This window comes from Podarcis filfolensis (assembly GCF_964270895.1).
Source record: "Podarcis filfolensis genome assembly, chromosome: 5".
NCBI lineage: Eukaryota > Metazoa > Chordata > Lepidosauria > Squamata > Lacertidae > Podarcis > Podarcis filfolensis.
The window spans coordinates 25,858,531-25,877,479 of record NC_139608.1 but is presented as its reverse complement, the minus strand read 5'-3'; the positions used below and the strand labels follow the sequence as shown (position 1 = coordinate 25,877,479).

The following is an 18,949-nucleotide window of genomic DNA, read 5'->3' as shown; positions in this document are numbered from 1 at the left end:
ACTCATGAATTTTGCAATATTTCTATAAATAAACTTTAAACTTTTTCCAATCTTCTTCCATTGTCTCTTCTCCCTGGTCTCGGATTCTGCCAGTCCTTTCCGTCAACTCCATATGGTCCATCAACCTGGTGATCTTCTGTCCGAGGCTCTTAACTCTTTTCCAAGTCCCTTCTGCAAGTCTTCTTCATATTTATACATGCACTTTACTTTGTCTTCTGCTGATCTTGTTCTTAATTTCCTTCCTTTGATGCTGAAGAGTAGGTCTCGGGGAAGCTCCGACTTAGCAATGTTTTTATTCCTTCTCGGCAGTTCAGCCAAATCTCCATAGTTAAAACTAAAATCCAAAAGATATTTCAGGACGTGTTTCAAAATCCATCCAAATCTGTAGGTCCCCACAACTCCAATCTCCTCCTGACCCAAGTCCAGGTCCCAAATGTCAATACATCCCTGAATGGGGGGATCTATCCAACTTTCCTTCTCCAGTCCAAGCAGGGCTCCAATCTTCAAAATCTGACTTTCTCTAAATTCAGTCATGGAAGGCAACAACTTATATTCATCAAATTGCCTCTGTGAGGCTGGGGCTCTCTCCTTTTCCACTTGTATTACTTTTCCACTTGTATTACTTTAGGTTCCACAACAACAACTTTCTCCCTCGCCTTCTCCACAATTTGCCGTGTCAAAGTAGATTCCTGTATCGATTCCTGAGTAGTTTCTGTATAGATATTCACTTTTTGTCCCAAATTAGTCACTTTTTGTCCCAAGTTATCAATTTTGATAGTCCCTGAGGGGGAGGAGGCTGGGAGAGCATGTTGGTTGTGGCATGATAGTATTGGACCACTTCGACTGGATATCCCCAGTCGAATGTGGACAGACTCCTCCGAGCTGGAAAGCCCACCACCTGTCCTCTTGACCCGTGCCCGTCTTGGCTGATTAGAGCGTGTCCAGACGAGGTGCGGGCCCTCCTGGGGGATATCATCAATTTGTCCCTTGGCACGGGGACATTCCCAGGGGAACTGAAGGAGGCAGTGGTGCACCCGCTCTTAAAGAAAACATCATTAGATCCTTTAGATCTATCCAATTACCGCCCGGTTTCGAATCTTCCGTTCCTGGGTAAGGTGATTGAGAGAGCGGTTCCTGAACAGCTTGGTGGGTTTCTGGATGAAACATCAGCTCTGGATCCATTCCAGTCCGGCTTCCGCACTGGTCATGGGACCGAGACGGCTCTGGTTGCCCTAACAGAAGATCTTCGTAGACAGCTGGATCGAGGCGGGTTGGGGCTGCTGATTCTTCTAGATCTGTCAGCAGCTTTCGACATGGTCGATCACGAACTTCTGGACCACCGCCTTGCCGACGTGTGGATCCAGGGCACAGTCCTTCAATGGCTGCGCTCGTTTCTCTCTAGCCGGGGACAGAGGGTGGCGCTTGGGGGGAAATTGTCATCGCGCCACTCCTTGGTGTGTGGAGTACCTCAGGGTGCGATACTCTCCCCGATGCTTTTCAACATCTTTATGCACCCCCTCGCCCAGCTTGTCCGGAGTTTTGGGCTGGGTTGCCATCAGTATGCCGATGACACCCAACTCTATCTGTTGATGGATGGCCATCCTGACTCAGCCCCAGACACACTGACCAGATGTCTGGAAGCTGTGGCTGGATGGTTACGTGGGAGCCGGTTGAAGTTAAATCCTTCGAAGACAGAGGTCCTGTGGCTGGGACAGGACGATATGGGATTGGGGGGGCAACTCCCATCTCTTGCGGGGGCGCAATTAGTGCCAGCACCGTCCGTTAAGAGTTTGGGTGTAATCTTTGACACCTCCCTTTCCATGGAGGCGCAGATTGCAGCTATAACAAAGGCGGCATTTTCCCATCTCCGCCAAGCTAAGCAGTTGGCTCCTTACCTCTCTCGCCCTGACCTAGCCACTGTGATCCACGCGACGGTCACCTCCAGACTGGATTATTGTAACTCGCTCTACGTGGGGCTGCCCTTGAGACTGACCCAGAAACTCCAGCGGGTGCAGAATGCTGCAGCGAGACTCCTTACGGGGTCTTCACTGCGAGATCACATTCACCCGGTGCTATACCAGCTGCACTGGCTCCCGGTGGAGTACAGGATCAGGTTTAAGGTGCTGGTTTTAACCTTTAAAGCCCTATACAGCCTAGGACCCTCATACCTACGGGACCACCTCTCCTGGTATGCCCCACAGAGAAACTTACGGTCTTCAAATAAAAACATCTTGAAGGTCCCAGGCCACAGAGAAGTTAGGCTGGCCTCAACTAGAGCCAGGGCTTTTTCGGCTGTGGCTCCAACCTGGTGGAACACTCTGTCACAAGAGACTAGGGCCCTGTGGGACTTGACATCTTTCCACAGGGCCTGCAAGACAGAGCTGTTCCGCCAGGCCTTTGGCCAGGGCACAGCCTGACTCCCTCCCTCGGCAATCATAGAATCATAGAGTTGGAAGAGACCACAAGGGCCATCGAGTCCAACCCCCTGCCAAGCAGGAAACACCATCAGAGCACTCCTGACATATGGTTGTCAAGCCTCTGCTTAAAGACCTCCAAAGAAGGAGACTCCACCACACTCCTTGGCAGCAAATTCCACTGTCGAACAGCTCTTACTGTCAGGAAGTTCTTCCTAATGTTTAGGTGGAATCTTCTTTCTTGTAGTTTGGATCCATTGCTCCGTGTCTGCTTCTCTGGAGCAGCAGAAAACAACCTTTCTCCCTCCTCTATATGACATCCTTTTATATATTTGAACATGGCTATCATATCACCCCTTAACCTCCTCTTCTCCAGGCTAAACATGCCCAGCTCTTCGCGGAGCTCTGGCCCAATGGTGGCCAGTGGCTTGAATTTAATTAATTTTATATTGAATGATTTTAGAGTGTTGTTTGTGTTGTACTTTTGTACTGTATTATTGTTGTTAGCCACCCTGAGCCCGGCTTCGGCTGGGGAGGGCGGGATATAAATAAAATTTATTATTATTATTATTATCACATTTGTCTTCTTATGGAGCTGTTCCAGTGAGTCACTTATCTTGCATAATGCAATCACTAAGGCTTCTTCTGTCGACATTCTTACTGATCCAAGGTCAATCCCTGGTTCTCACGATTTTTTATCTTGCAGCTGGAGATTCCCCCAGCTCAACTCTTATAACAGTTTCAAAGGCACGCTCTAGAGGGAAACAATTTCTATTTGTATCAATCCTTTTAAGCATGTGTCAGGGAACTGACATCGGAGCCAGAAGTGGAGGCAAGGCTCCGAAGCGATGCCGGAGAAGGGCCCAGCAGGGAAAGAGGGGACTCATCGGCTGGGGAAGGAAATCAGCGTAACACCAGGGATAAAGGGGGGCGGATGGGGGAATCGGAGAGGGGGCTCCAGGACTCTTCGACAGAGACCAGCGGGGAGAGCACAGATCCTCTGCTACCCACACCCACCCTGCGCAGAAGACTTCCGCGCAGGGAAAGTAGGCGTAGACTTGGCGTCAAAGAACTTCTTTGCTGGAAGAAGTTCAAGAAACCCCCACTGACGGATTCTGCTAGCGACTGAAACAGCCACGAAGTGAAGGGCTGTCCAGCCAGGAAAAGGTTTAACCAGGCAACCTCGCCAGGAGTGGCGGCAACTTACGCATGAGCAACCCCATATAACCATTACAGCACGGTTCAAGCAATAAAATCAGTTTCAATTTTCAGTTACTTTTACTCCTTTTTAAACGCAGAAGGAAACAATGGAAACAATGTATTTCTCTTATTTAACTATCTGTCAACATACGTTTTGTTCACAATGAACTTTTCCAAAATGTCAAACTTGCTAGCAGCCCGTTTCCAGGTTCAGAGCAGTGGTAATTTAACTTTCTTCATTCTCTCTCCTGCAGGCTTGTGCGGTCCAAAATTTCCCCCCTCTTCTCCTGCCTCCAAGGGGGGTTTGCTGATTTTAGCCGATGGACGTTTAACTCTTTACAAAGTACTTTCCAAGACTTTAGCTTGCAGCATCTTTGCTTCAGTCTATTTACAAAAGGGGAAGGCGGACTTCCTGTTTAGAACCTCCCCGTTTCGGTGCCAAATTAAGACGTTTAAAAATCCAATTTTCCATTCTACTCACGGGTAGTTGTTTTAAGATCAAATTGTCCACAGGAAAAAGTCAGCGCTCTCCGGCAACAGCAATGCGGCTTCACTCCGTGAAAAAAGCAGTCGATTCAAAGCACCGTGCCACTCACCCCACGTCGCTCCGGATCCCCGAAACCAGGTTTCCCTGCAAGTAGGGGAGGCGCAAAAGGTGCCAGCCGAATCCCACGTTCACGGGCTTCTCCCGCCTGTGATTTTTGATGGGTCCCCGCCTTCGCCGTGGCGGCCAGACTCTAGTTTCCACAAAGCAAATTCCTCCCGATCAGAGGAATTCCGCCATTGTCCAGAGGCGCCAACCCGGAAGTCTCAATAAATTTTTATTTATATCCCGCCCTCCCCAGCCGAAGCCGGGCTCAGAGCGGCTAACAACAGTAAGATGATAAAACATTCTAAAATCATTTCATTATTAAATTAATTCCAATCAGATTAATGGCAACCATTGGGCTAGAGTTCTGTGAGGATTGCCAAAGGAGGGAGTCAGGCTGTGCCCTGGCCAAAGGCCTGGTGGAACAGCTCTGTCTTGCAGGCCCTGCGGAAAGATGTCAAGTCCCGCAGGGCCCTAGTCTCTTGTGACAGAGCGTTCCACCAGATTCGAGCCACAGCCGAAAAAGCCCTGGCTCTGGTTGAGGCCAGCCTAACCTCTCTGTGGCCTGGGACCTCCAAGGTGTTTTTGTCTGAAGACCATAAGTTCCTCTCTGGGACATACCAGGAGAGGCGGTCCCGTAGGTATGAGGGTCCTAGGCCGTATAGGGCTTTAAAGGTTAAAACCAGCACCTTAAACCTGATCCTGTACTCCACCGGGAGCCAGTGCAGCTGGTAGAGCACCGGGTGAATGTGATCTCGCAAGCTACAGACCTGCACATTCAAGGATAGTACTACAATATCCAAAACAGACTTGTGTTCCCACCTCATACACCTGAGAATTTGGAACACATAGCACCTCTGCTTTTCAAGATTCAGCTTCAGTTAATTGACCCACAGCCAGCCCTTCACTGCCCCCAAACCCCGGTCTAGCACCTCACTTGCTTCAGATGGAACAGAAAGATGGTTGAACCTGCGTCCCTCAATAGTCATTTATGGTTACATTCATGATATAGTCATGTTCTTGCTAATGCTCCAGTTACATTTAGCACTCATGTTTATATTTAGTGCGTGGCTTATTAAAATAGTTTGTCATACATTTTGCACTGATCTATTTGCAAACTGAAAATGTTTTTGTAACTTTTCCTACATCCCTAGAAAGGGTTACAGCGCTGCCTCCTCCACAGAAACAGCATCAGGAAGGAAAGTTCCACTCCTACTAATAGATTCAGCAAAATGAATAAGAATCATGCATTTAATTATTTGGTTCTCTGGATCTATCCTCTGTAATAATGAGCTGAAAAAAATTCTCATTACACCGAGCACTGCATTTTACTACAGGATTTTAATTACTGCAAATCAACATGCAGAGAAAATCTTTAAATATGTAGAAAAAATTGATTGCAATTTCAATATTGTGCTTTCCCCCTCCAGGCTTAGGAAGCCATGCCAGGTCTCAATTGAATTTTAATATATTCTCTCCACTAAAATCATTTGCACGGTTAATTATTGGAAGGAAATCTTTTCAGATGACTACAAACTTTGCCCAATCACCCTATCCAGCAAGAGCGATCAATACACGTAGACTGGATTCTCGCTGAATGCAGTTCCATAAAAGGGAAAATTGCTGAGTGAAAGAAGAAAGAAAAAAGAAACTTCCACTTACCACACCTCCCGAATTGTGTCCTCTCAGTGCAGTTTCGTGATGGTCTGGTCAAATCTGCTTTATGGACATGCTATGAACCTGTCCCTGTCCCTGGAGCCAATTGCTTGCACAGAGTGGCTTCTTGTTGACAAGGCTTGGTGAAGACCTAGAGAAAAGTTTGGTGCTTCTGGTCTGTACTGATATAGGCTAAGGCCCAGACTTATGCAGAAACATGGGAAGGGTACTTCACAGCTATCTTGCTGAGGAAACAAAGAGGTCAGTGTTAGTTCTGACAATATCAACAGGAATAGGAACCTCAAGAACGGTTTCCTTCTCCTCAGCACATGGCCAGCAGCATGGGAAGATCTTCCGATGGAAGAACATACAATGGACAGCCTGTTCAGTTATTTTAGAAGAGGACAGCTTATTTCATGGGTGTTTTCAATATTGAGATGCTGCTTGTAGTGCCTTTGTTCAATAATTGCACTGAATTACTTGGATAGGGACAGGCAATGTTGCACAGGGGATAGGGTGTTGGACTGGATCTGCAGAGGCCTAGATTCAAATATACACTCAGCCATAAAGCTCACAGATTCACCTGTTACCCATTAATCCCCTTCAAAAGGATGAGTTTGGTTTTTTAAAAAAGGAAAATAACTTTTCTTAAATAACTTCTCTTGAAAAACTGTAGGATATACAAATATGATCAACGATTGTTTCCTTTAGAGTCAGACCATGCAGAAATTTAAACTGGAGGCCAGTTTGTGTCTCCAGAAATTTGAGTAACAGATGCTCATTACTCTCCTGTGGAAAAACTGGCAAATATTTTCAATACAAATGTGTCCTATATAAATAATCTTGCTCTTGGAAAGCTCTCTCAAGAAAAAGTCTAATATAGGAAAGGGGTCAATGGAACTTTGTGGTGGCAAAATTCGGCAGCCTGTGAAGAAATTCTATGCCCAAGAAATATATATTGAGGATAAGATAGAGGCTAGCTGACAGGACTTGATTTACATGTATCTCTTCTTCTAGATGTCAAAGCCATTCATTTATTTATGCTTGATATTTGCAGCCAGTTTCATACAGTTGACATTTAAAAAAGCACACACTCCAACAAGGAAGTTTGTTGCTTGTTGTGTGAGCTGCATGCCAAAACAGAGCACCCCATTGGTCAACTTTTTGGATTTCACAGCCAACTTCCAACTCAGAAGATCCCTGGCCTCAGCTAATCCTTATTTGGGGATTTTGTTATTGTTGATCATCAGTGAACTGAAGGTCAGTCGGTTTTCATCTCCTCCTGTACTTGCATTTTACAACATTGTACTTGCATTGCTAGACAATTTCCTTAAAAAGAAGGTTTAATTTAGTTGGAGGAAGTGAAGTCTGACCCTGGTTGTGCAAAGAAGAAAAGGCATGTGAATGATTTTCAGCAAGAGGAAAGCTGAGCTGTTTGTGATATACAACACTTTGAAATAATAATAATAATAATAATAATAATAATAATAATAATAATAATAATAATAATAATAGTTTTACTTGTTGTAGATGCACCCAGTGATGCTTATTGTGTTGGAAACAATTAAAAGGCAAGTCTTAGCCCAAGTGGGATGTGCTGTGTGTGTAAGTCAAACTAAATCCTAATGCAGACATTAAGGTTTAATCTGTAGTAGGTTGTAGAGTTGTGTGTTCCTTCTTGAAAAATTGTTCTACTTTACCTTCACATCATGTCTGACATTTCTTAACCCTGCTGAAAATGAAGGAGACTTCCAAACCCCTTTTCAAAACTGACTTTTTAAAACATAGTACAGTAAAGCCATGAAATATAACAAAAATACGGAGAAATGGTTTGGAAAAGCTTTTTTTGTAGTTATTGGGTTGAACACCTGACTCCTTGCTATTAAGTTTAAGCTTGTTTACTTATAAAACTTCACCACAATGCAGACAAAGGCACACACTTTTAAATACTATTGATTTTATGAGAGAGTTAAGTGTGTATTTAACTTTCTCAGACTGAAAAACCAATGGAGCTGAAAACTCCCTTACTGTGGGTGGATCATGCCCTTGAATTTGTTCAAAATAAACCAAGCAGGAATAGGCAGGTAGCAAAAATAAACCTTGCAAAATTGATGTGGTTCTTCAACTATATTCCTTCCGTACCTTTTCTGGGCATTTGGTCATGCAATAGTTCCATTCATCTGTTCCTGTGGAAACTATGAAACTTTCACATTGGGTCAGAAAATAGCTTCTTTGAAGTTACGGGAGGATTCTGATTTTCTTCTCCTCAGGAGCCCTGAATAGAAATGTATTCTGCCCCACCTCCCCAATGCTGTGGCTTGGTTCCTTTTAGATTTAAAATAAATACAGAGGAATGATTTGCTTTTAGTTCACACAAAAATTCAAGAATTTATTTTGCTCACCCTATTCCTAAAGCTCAGATAAACCAACACTGTGTGAACTCAACCTCTATATTTTTAAAACTCTGTATAGGTGTAATGTCTGCTCATATTTTTATACATACTCATATTTAAATATAAACGAAATGTACCAAACATAAATATGTACTAGGAATATAACTGCAGTCATTAAAATGAATGTTTCACATAAGCCAAGGGGAACCTGTGGCCCTCCAAATGTTGTTGAACTACAACTTCCATCATCCTTGACCACTGTTTTCCTCTTGTCCTTCATCATGTCTGGAAGAAGTACAGAAGCAAAGGCTGATCTAGGGGAACACAACCAGTTTGGTCAAATCAGACACAGAGCTTCTGGGGTGCTGCAGTGAGTGCTGCAACTATGAAGTCCAATGGACTGTGAGAGGCAGGGGGCAATGGATTTTGGCGTTGCACAGGACACCACTGAAATTTGAGATGCCAAGGTCCACCACTGACAAATGTCTTGAGTTTAGAGAGTGGAGGCCTCCATGATTCTTGCATCTGGAACCTTTCTAGAGCATGGTTTTGGTGCAGTTGCACAGACTTGAGTAATGATATAAAGGACTGGAAGCCAGCAAGGAGGTCAGCTTAGCCATTGCCCACCCTCCCTGCCCCTCTTTTTCTGTTTGCTCCTTACCTAGAAGCTGTGTAACAGATTAGACGAGATAAAGAGGTTTTCTAAGGTGCTTGCTACAGAATGACATCATGTTTCTTACTATTCTTGGGATAAGTTTGACTTGAGGACTGCAGGTTAAAATGTCATATGTGGTGACCATGGAATTACAACTTTGTTTTCTTCTTCTTCTTCTTCTTCTTCTTCTTCTTCTTATTCTTATTCTTATTCTTATTCTTATTATTATTATTACCTTAAATCAGGTTCACTGCATCCATTTGGAATCAAGGCCAGAAAAGTGGCAGACCTGAGGCATCTGTGCCAGGAAAACATGCAGACTTTCCTGCTCCTCACCTTCCATCCTAAGCCAGTGCAAGCAGCAGGGATCTGGATGTGGCAGCAGATCAGCCATTCTGCCAAGCCTTGCCCCTCCCTACCAAGTATTACGATTGCACCCTCAAAGTCATTTGTGAGGAAGTGATGCCAGACAGGCCAATAGTTCCACCTTTTGACTACACCGGGGGATTTCTGTACAGTGCATAGTTAAACCCAGGCACTTGGTCCCACAGGAGGCAGTCAATGACACCAACGTGGATGGATTTGAAAGAGGATTGGGCAAATTCATGGAGGATAGGCCTATCAATCGCTACTTGCCATGATGGCTATGCTCTGCCACTGTGGTCTGAGGCAGTAATAATAATAATTTTTTATTTATATCCTGCCCTCCCCGGCCAGGGCGGCTAACACCAAATATGAATTACAATAAAATGTAATAGGAAAACAAACAAACAAACAAACAAACAAACAAAAACAATTAAAATACGGCTTAAAATACAGCTTAAATTGCAGCCTCATTTTAGTAGTAGCCCATAAATCAATACCATAAAGGGAGGAAACATCAGATATTCACCCGAGCCAGCTACCCATGCTGGTCCTACATGGGCCAGCAAAAAAGCCAAGGGAAAATTTATATACCAAATCCCATATAAGGGGTCAGAGTGAGTCTAAGCCAGGTGTAACAGCTCCGTCTTGCAGGCCCTGTAGAAAGATGTCAAATCTCGCAGGACCCTAGTCTCTTGTGACAGAGTGTTCCACACATTGGGGCCAATGCTGAAAAGGCCCTGGCCCTAGTTGAAACCAATCTAACCTCCTTGAGGCTTGGGACCTCCAAAGTATTGTTATTTATGGACCTTAAGGTCCTCCGCGGGGCATACCAGGAGAGGCGGTCCCGTAGGTACGAGGGTCCTAGTCCACATAGGGCTTTAAAGGTCAAAACCAGCACCTTAAACCTGACCCTGTACTCCACCAGAGTAATGCTTCTGAGTTCCAGTAATGCTGGAAACCACAGGAGAGGAGAGTATTCTTGTCCTTGAGTCCTTCTTGAGGGTTCCCCTCAGGAATCTGAGTGGTCACTGTGAGTACAGGATGTTGGCTTGGGTAGGTCACTGACCTTATTATTATTTATTGAATTTGTACACCACTCTTCATCCGAACATCACAGGGTGGTTTACAGCATAAAAATACAAAATGAGAACACAAAATACATGATAAAACAAAGCAAAACCAATAAACCCTCCTCTCACAAACACATTTAAAATGCCATAGAATGTTAATCAGCCATAGGCCTAGTTATAGACAAACATTTTCACATGGTAACTAAAGGTACCTAAGCTGATCCAGCAAGTTCTTATGTTCTAATGTTCATTTACAGTGGTACCTCAGGTTACATACGCTTCAGGTTATATACGATTCAGGTTACAGACTCTGCTAACCCAGAAATAGTGCTTCAGGTTAAGAACTTTGCTTCAGGATGAGAACAGAAATCGTGCTCCGGCAGCGCGGCAGCAGCGGGAGGCCCCATTAGCTAAAGTGGTGCTTCAGGTTAAGAACAGTTTCAAGTTAAGAATGGACCTCCGGAATGAATTAAGTACTTAACCACTGTATTTTTCTTGAGCAAAACAAAATAACACCTGTGGAACATAATATTTTGGAGCCCTGCCTGGAATGGTGATTGGCAATGGTGACTGAGTCCCTGTCAGGGAAAAAGGTAGGGAATAAATTATTAAATGATAATACTGACTAAATGGCTGTTTGGTGACTATGCAGACTATCATAGCTCACAGGGCTCTGAACTTTGGAACCATTATTGTAAAAAGAAATGTATTTTGAATGACTAAATGCAGAAGCAAAAGTATACATCATAAATCACTCGTACAGGGGGGGGGAATGTAAATAAAATTGTTCATTTTAATTTGGGAGCTCCAACGGTTAATCATTAGGGCCTGCCCACCAGTCTGAAGCACTCTGCTTGGAGTTCAGTAGAGATTGTTTTAATAAATACAGTTCTTTTACGGTAACTCAGCTAGGTGGGCGACCACAGGGTGCTGCGCTACCCCAACAGATCACAGTGTAAGGCCAAAAATAACCTCATGAAAACAAAGATCACTTTCACAATCACACAGAGATGTTTGAGTTTCATAACTTGCAGCATAAATCTTATTAAAAGAGGCCAGTCATTTGGTAGAGTTCACATTTAAAGGAATCTGGCCAGAGCTGAGAATCCACTAAACCAGCACTCTTTGGCAGTCTGTAAACTAGGAAATGGTAAACTAGGAAACAACCAAGCTGCCCTGAAAAATAGGTTAGGTTTCTTCTTACTGTAGTTTTCAGCAAGCTAGACTATTGCATCTTTTCCACAGTGGTGGCTGCTGATGTGGGGGATGCAAGACAAATAGCTTTTCTGAAAAGTAAAACATTTGTTAAGATGTAAAACATTTGTCAGGGATACGGGTGGCGCTGTGGGTTAAACCACAGAGCCTAGGACTTACCGATCAGAAGCCTAGACTTGCTGATCCGAAGGTCAGCGGTTCGAATCCCCGCAATGGGGTGAGCTCCCGTTGCTCAGTCCCTGCTCCTGCCAACCTAGCAGTTCGAAAGCAAATCAAAGTGCAAGTAGATAAATAGGTACCCCTCCAGCGGGAAGGTAAACGGCATTTCCGTGTGCTCCTCTGGTTCGCCAGAAGCGGCTTAGTCATGCTGGCCACATGACCCGGAAGCTGTATGCCGGCTCCCTCGGCCAAGAAAGCGAGATGAGCACCGCAACCCCAGAGTCGGTCACGACTGGACCTAATGGTCAGGGGTCCCTTTACCTTTACTAAAACATTTGTCAATTTACTGAACACACTCCAAAATGTAATAAAAGCTATCATACTCTGCTTATAAAACAGAAACCAAACACTGCATATTTTTAATAGCAGACACACCAAAAACTTTTCTTAATTTAAAGACTTCTTTATTTTCCATAAAACTTAGAAAATATGTGCATTTTAGCACCTCAGGTTTCATGCTTCAACATTCTTTTTTTTTCAAGTGTAACCTTTAAATTACAAACAGTAGGCACAGCAGGAATAATTTTAAACTGATCCCTTAAAAAACAAAGGCAAGTCAAAACCCTGCACGTTTTATAAAAGAGCAACTTCAACTTCTTGATCTCCTGATACAAAATTCAAGTAGTGTTAAATAAGAGTAGACAAATTTGGTTTCCCAAGACATTTTGGTATTAGAAAGTTTGCAAAAAAGAGAGCTTGGATTTCCAGCACTGAACTGATGCCCCCCCCCCAAAAAAAGAAAAGTTGCAGAATAGTTCCCAGCCTGATCAAAGGACACTTGGTAAGAAGAAAAGATTTCAAAGTTGAGGATTTCTTCTTTTAAAGGCTTTTAAAAAAAAGTACACATATGTGTATTTTTGCCAATGCTTTGCATTTATCTATCATGCACTTCTTTCTTAGAAGAATATTCATAGATAGCTGGATATGCAAATATTTCTTTCTTTAATCAAGATATGTACAAAAGACATATTCATAATGTTATTGTAATGGATGGAAAACCCATGTGAAAAGTTTTATGGATCATCGGCATCAATGATTTTCCCCTTTCCTTTTAGACTCCCTTTTCACAAGGGAGCGAAATTATAATTATTTAACTTTGCAACTCAAGGCTCAGATCAGATGCTTGAAGGTTTATATTATTTTTTAAGAGTTTGGGTTTCTTTTCCTGCTCACTCTTTTAGCCCAAAGCGAAGCAGCAATCTAGAAGAAGTTTCTTTTGTCACCATCTTCTGGGAGTAGAACTATAAATAAGAGTTTGTCATAGATTGCCAAACGTTGTCTGTAACAGGCCAGGGAAATAAGATTAAGGGTCAATAAATGATACTGCAATGTATCTTGTTCCTTTCAAAATGGGAAGTCCTTCATGTAAATGCGTAAGTCTTCCTGGATGCATGAAACTCCATCCTTTCCTGGGTGATTCTATGGAGCAGTTGTACCTCAGAAATTTGCATCCACCTCCCTATAAAAAATCAGAAACAAAAGTCTTTAAATCACCATCTGGCAAGAAATCAATAGGAACTAGGAGGGTTTTTTGGTATAAAGCCCAAGACAATAATCAGAAGTGCAATCAATCCCAAGTGCATTAATTTGCACCAGGAATACACTGCATTTGAACAATAACACACCTTAACATTTCCCCATTCTAATTCATATGTAGGTCAACATCATTGTGGAAATTGCATGATAGATGATACTGGCCCTGTTTGCATCAAATACTAAGTCAAACCATGCCTTAACATGTGTGTTCCGGGAGCAAAGGTTGCAGCTACTACTACTCACCTGATCCTGCTGTTGTTCCACCCAGGCATAAGCCATGGTTTGGCTCAGTGTTGTATTCAAACCTGGGTGTGTAGTTTATCTACCCCAGAAAACCCACAAGCAGTTAACCAAGAACAAACTTTGGTTACAACTCATGGTTTGTCCGGAGTGAAACAAATCATGAGCCTGGCTTTGGATGTAGCACTAACACAAACTATGACTTAGCGCTGGATAGCACAGCAGCAGCAGCTGTGATCTGCATGCCAAGAATCAATACATGTGCTTGTTTGTGCTAAGCCAGGCTTCCTCAGCCTTGGCCCTCCAGATGTTTTTGGCCTACAACTCCCATGATCCCTAGCTAGCAGGACCAGTGGTCAGGGATGATGGGAATTGTAGTCTCAAAACATCTGGAGGGCTGAGGCTGAGGAAGCCTGTGCTAAGCCATTGTTTGGTTTAGCGTTACATGCCAACCAAGTCAATAGCTTTTCTAGTCTAGGCATCAGTAGTGGGAGGTCGCTAGGCCTACTCCATCCCTTCAAATGCTGTATCTGAAATCAGGTAACAACCTAGAGGAAAAAGAGGGTGGTTTCCGAGGCAACAAGTCTTACCACTTGGAGAGACAAGGGAACTTTGCCTCTATTACTTAAACCACCCTGTGCAAAACTGAGGGATGTGGTATCTACTTTGTTTTTACTGCTGCCATGTGCCAGCTACTGCAAATCATTCTGCAATCTACCTTCTGCTGGCCACTGTCTTAAACTATTTGTAACATTATCCTTCAAGAAAGCAATTTTTTGGTGAGGGATCTGCTCCACCTCCTTCTCCAACAAGACACTCCTCACAGGGAACTCTTTCACCAGCCATACAAAATATTCGTATCACTGATTTCAACACTGAATACAGCTGTCTGCTTAAACTGCCGTATCACCACAGCTTGATGCAATTATACTGTCACTGCAAGAAACACTGTTCTAATACTTTAAAAGAACCAAGAATTATCATTGTGGTGTCATTTTCTTATTTGGGACTTCTAAGCAAGCTTAGTGGGAAATGAGTCAGAGAAGTTGAAAGCCATTGCTGGAATAAACAGATTTGCTCCAAACGTACTTCAAAATCTCTTCCCACTTTGTTGAGAGCTATGTTGATAGTAAATGTTGAGGAGTCGTGATGAGGTCTGAGGGAACGTTGTCTCTCAGTAGTGTATTTCACAACAAAATTCAGCAAGGCATGGCCCTATAAAGAAATAACAGGACAGTTAAGAAAGGATAGCTCATGGGAATCCCTCAAGCCTACTCCCTGTGATGATAAATATCTGTGATTTACTGTCATGGATCTCCTCCCACCCACTGTTTATAATAACTCCTTCACTTCCAGATGTCCTCAACTTTTGTCTCTCTCTTCCTTTTTTAAAGATTCTGAGCCTGCAGACACAGAGTTCACCTAGCACATACTTCATAGGAAACTATTGATAAATGGAATAAATAATATTTAGCATCTAATGTTGGCTCCTGCACATGAGAACATAAGAAGAGCCTACTGGATCAGGCCAACAGCTCATCTTAGTCCAGCATCCTTTTTTCACAGCCGCCAACCTGATGTCTGTGGGAAACCTGGACACAGGACTCAAGCAAAAGAGTACTCTCCTCTCCCGTGCTTGTCAGAAATTAAATAATTTGCATGGTACAGAAGCTGAAGTAGGGATAGTAAAGGTAAAGGGACCCCTGATCATTAGGTCCAGTCGTGACCGACTCTGGGGTTGCGGCGCTCATCTCGCTTTATTGGCTGAGGGAGCCGGTGTAAAGCTTCCGGGTCATGTGGCCAGCATGACTAAGCCACTTCTGACGAACCAGAGCAGCGCAGGGAAACGCCGTTTACCTTCCCGCTGGAGCGGTACCTATTTATCTACTTGCACTTTGATTTGCTTTCAAACTGCTAGGTTGGCAGGAGCAGGGACCGAGCAATGGGAGCTCACCCCGTCGCGGGGATTCGAACCGCCGACCTTCTGATCGGCAAGTCCTAGGCTCTGTGGTTTAACCCACAGTGCCACCCGCATCCCGGAAGTAGGGATAGGAGAGGCATGAATAGCTCTCCTAGTCTCTGCAATGCCCCCTCCTGTTGCTTGCATGTTCTTGGTGCATCCACATTGGCAGAAGGACCTGTGGGGTGGACATACTGGGTCTGTCGTGACTACTCTGTGTTTGGGTACTGAACCTGAGCTTGAGCCTTTAAGTCTTACTTTTTAATAACCATTTTAACCTACCTTTGTATAGTAGCCGGCAAACACTTTTAGTGTTACAGGCGCTATGTATTCTCTAATGAAATGTAGCCACACGCTTTCCAGCCCAATTTGTTTCATGTGAATGTCATCAGTTGGAACGTTTTCATATCCTCCAGAAATGCGGCTGTCCTAAAACAAGACATCACAGAGATGTTCAGATACATAGGGCATAAGGTTATGTTTTCAAATCATATGGGACACTTTGTAAAGTAGCACATGCCTGTCTAATTCTAAAGCTTTCATACTCCGGTACCTTGAGACACATCCCAGTGAAAAAATATACTCGTCGTATGGCTTATTTTATGGGACCAAAATGGCAATCTCTTCTTCCATCAAATGTATTGTGTAAGGAATTGGTACAACAATACATTGTTTTCCTCACCAGATAATTCAGTAGTGGCTGAATACATCAATAGATGTTTCATTAAAAAAAAACAGCACTTGAAACTATCAGCTGATTATTAAAACCATCTTAGATTAATGAAAAGGAGCTTTTTAATATACGAAAGTGTAACCTGCCTTACAATGTTGAAGAAAATAGTAAAGATGGCCTTTCTTTTATCATTTGTTATAGTAACGTAACTGGACCCACCCTGGGACCTCATGCTGAAAAGTAAATAAGAAACCTAATAAATAAAAAAATCACAATCTAACCCTTTATCAAATTTATCAAATTTACAAAGTCAAAATGTCATATGGATTTGGATCTAAAACTAATTGTGCACTTTGAGGTAGATCTATTATGAATGGACTTGTAACAAAAATAACACTGTATCTCCATTATTTCTATAATACTGTCATCATTGCATTGTATTTGGTATTTTTTCCATAAATGAAAATAGTGACATAAAAGCCAAAGTGTTTTCTTTATAAGGTGGCCCAAAACTCTTAATATCACTGATTAAAATGAGCCCTAAGCTTCATTTGCCAATCTAAAATTAAATTTTGCAGTCCTGATGGAAACATTGGGCACAATCCTGCCCCAATGAACTCCCCCTTGGATGAGTGTATGTGTGCACCTGCAATGACAGTCCCATAGGTGCCTCCCACAGGGGACATCTGCATGTGCATTGTGCTCACCTTTTGTCAGCAGCACATACTTTACTTTCAAAAAACCCATATAAAAAATAAATTAAAAGAAGTTTCCAACTATTATGCTTACATGGTGTTTTCCACCTGACCAACGTCCATAATGTTCCATCTCCTGGACCAGTTCATCACAGGCTGTCTCAGAAAATATGGGGAACCAAAACACATCCGGGCATGGCTATAGGTGGGAAACATAAACCTGCGTGTTAGAATTTTGTGCTCCTTTGTGTGCCAGATAAGGCTGTTGCGTAGCTTATGCTTTACATCTCTGAATCTAAGGTGGAGGAGGGCTGCAGGAATACTTGGTCCATCACTACAGCAACTAGTCTGACCCCTTTGATTTTGTTTTGTTTCTTAAATGTCATTTCTTGTCCTTTAGCTTGTGGATACAAGAGTTATGCAGCAGTTGCTCTGCATCATGCACTTGGCCAGCTGCGTAAGAGAAAACACAGCGAAATGTCTAATTATCTGAAAGGAGAAACCATTTCAGTGGCTGCTTGGGTCAGCCACTGTAGAGCAGTTTCCTCTCATGTGCCCACAAATACCCACAGCAGAAGGTTACATTTGCACTGATCTACCCAGTGTTCCCATATTTGAGGAAAGGAACGTTTTCGGCTGTGGTAATTTGGTTTCCCCTAGCAGGACTGGCACTACAATGTAGTGAAGAACAGCTGCCCAGGCTTCCAGCAACTCCTTTCCTCCAAGCTTATGGGACTCTTGATGCTAACCTGCTGATTCTTCCCACATGCACATGAGAGAGAGAGAGCACAAATTAGCATGGCATGGAAAGCCAGGTCTGCTGAAGAAGAAATGGTTTTTCAGTGTCAAAGCAGAGAAGTATTGGGCCACCCCAACCCTAGGTGGTTTCCATTATTAGTGGTGCTGCTGCCAAGTTTCGGGTGGGTGTGGGAATTACAGAAACACATACAGAGCCCATAAATAATTAGCTCACTCCAATCCAAGTTAAAACCCATTTGTATTTTAGTTCAGCTCATAAGTGAAGTTCAGTCCCTTTGTGAGTCCCCAAATAGAGGTTTTCCTTACCTGTTCTACTATGTGCTCAGTGAAAATTTTTGAATAGTTGGGGTTTATGTAGGTTTCCTTCCAATCCTGAGAACAAAGATTAGAACCAAGTTAGATTAGAGAGAGAGAGAGAGAGAGAGAGAGCGAACAACCCACACAGAAGTGCTTAGAATGTAGGGTTTCAGCAAAGGATACTCCTACTCAAAGCAAACTCACTAAAATTGATGAACATGACTATCTTTGTTCCATTTCAGTGGGTCGGGTCTGAGTAGGGCTTAGCTGGATACAATCCATAGAATTATTTATTTTTTTTCAAATTGAGCAATGAAAGTTAATGTTGAAAAATTAAATGGATTAAGATCCCCATGTAAGAAAGCATTTTGTGATTTGTTTGCTCACAAAAGAAAGAGGTTATTCGGGGGGTTTTAAAGGAGATGAAAATAATTCTATTGCATTCTTTGATACATACCACTGGATTTTCAAAGATCTGCCAAAGGTCATTGTTGTAGTGAGATATATTGTAGTTGGCGGTTGATAGAAGTCTTCCAAATTCATGTCTGTTAGTGATGTACATAAAGACACCCTACACCAGACAAAAAACATCCTTATGTTAGTTTACATTTAATATTTAGAAATATAGAAGAAACTATATCATCCAGTCTATATTAATACTCATCACCCAAACTCACTAGCATCCCCATTCTGAATATAAAAACTACAGTCCTCTTTATGTGAAATTGTAACTATGTATGTTGCACACTTTGGGGTATTTAAAGAAGCTGTACTGTGAACTGACCAGATATAGGCAGTAAACAAAGCATGGATTCTGATATGGGCTGAGGCAATTTGTTTCTTTTCTACATGCAGTCCATGCACACAGAGCATTCCCAATTCATGAAAATGTACGGAGGAGAAGCCCTGAACATAGGGCAATCCATGCCTGTATCAGAGACCCACACACAGCAATCTCAGATATGTTCTTAATATCTATACATTTATATAACTGATGATGAGTGACCAGATT

At 42.9% G+C, this 18,949-nt stretch overlaps 1 protein-coding gene and 1 long non-coding RNA gene across 3 annotated transcripts in view; one reads left to right on the top strand and one right to left on the bottom strand.

Annotated features, from left to right (window-relative positions):
* The window catches only part of LOC310762520, a 555,902-nt gene that overhangs the window by 492,938 nt on the left and 44,015 nt on the right, over positions 1 to 18,949 (top strand). The gene's annotated exons all lie outside the window — the stretch shown is intronic.
* PLOD2 (procollagen-lysine,2-oxoglutarate 5-dioxygenase 2) overlaps positions 12,160 to 18,949 on the bottom strand; it is a 62,628-nt gene continuing 55,838 nt past the window's right edge. For both annotated transcript variants that reach the window (XM_083613246.1, XM_083613247.1), the window contains 6 exons: positions 18,395 to 18,508; positions 17,947 to 18,012; positions 16,976 to 17,080; positions 15,796 to 15,942; positions 14,643 to 14,768; positions 12,160 to 13,236 (listed from right to left, as the gene is read on the bottom strand). In XM_083613246.1, the coding sequence (XP_083469372.1) occupies positions 13,081 to 13,236; positions 14,643 to 14,768; positions 15,796 to 15,942; positions 16,976 to 17,080; positions 17,947 to 18,012; positions 18,395 to 18,508 (714 nt within the window). In that variant the 3' untranslated portion in view covers positions 12,160 to 13,080. The remainder of the gene's footprint in view (positions 13,237 to 14,642; positions 14,769 to 15,795; positions 15,943 to 16,975; positions 17,081 to 17,946; positions 18,013 to 18,394; positions 18,509 to 18,949) is intronic.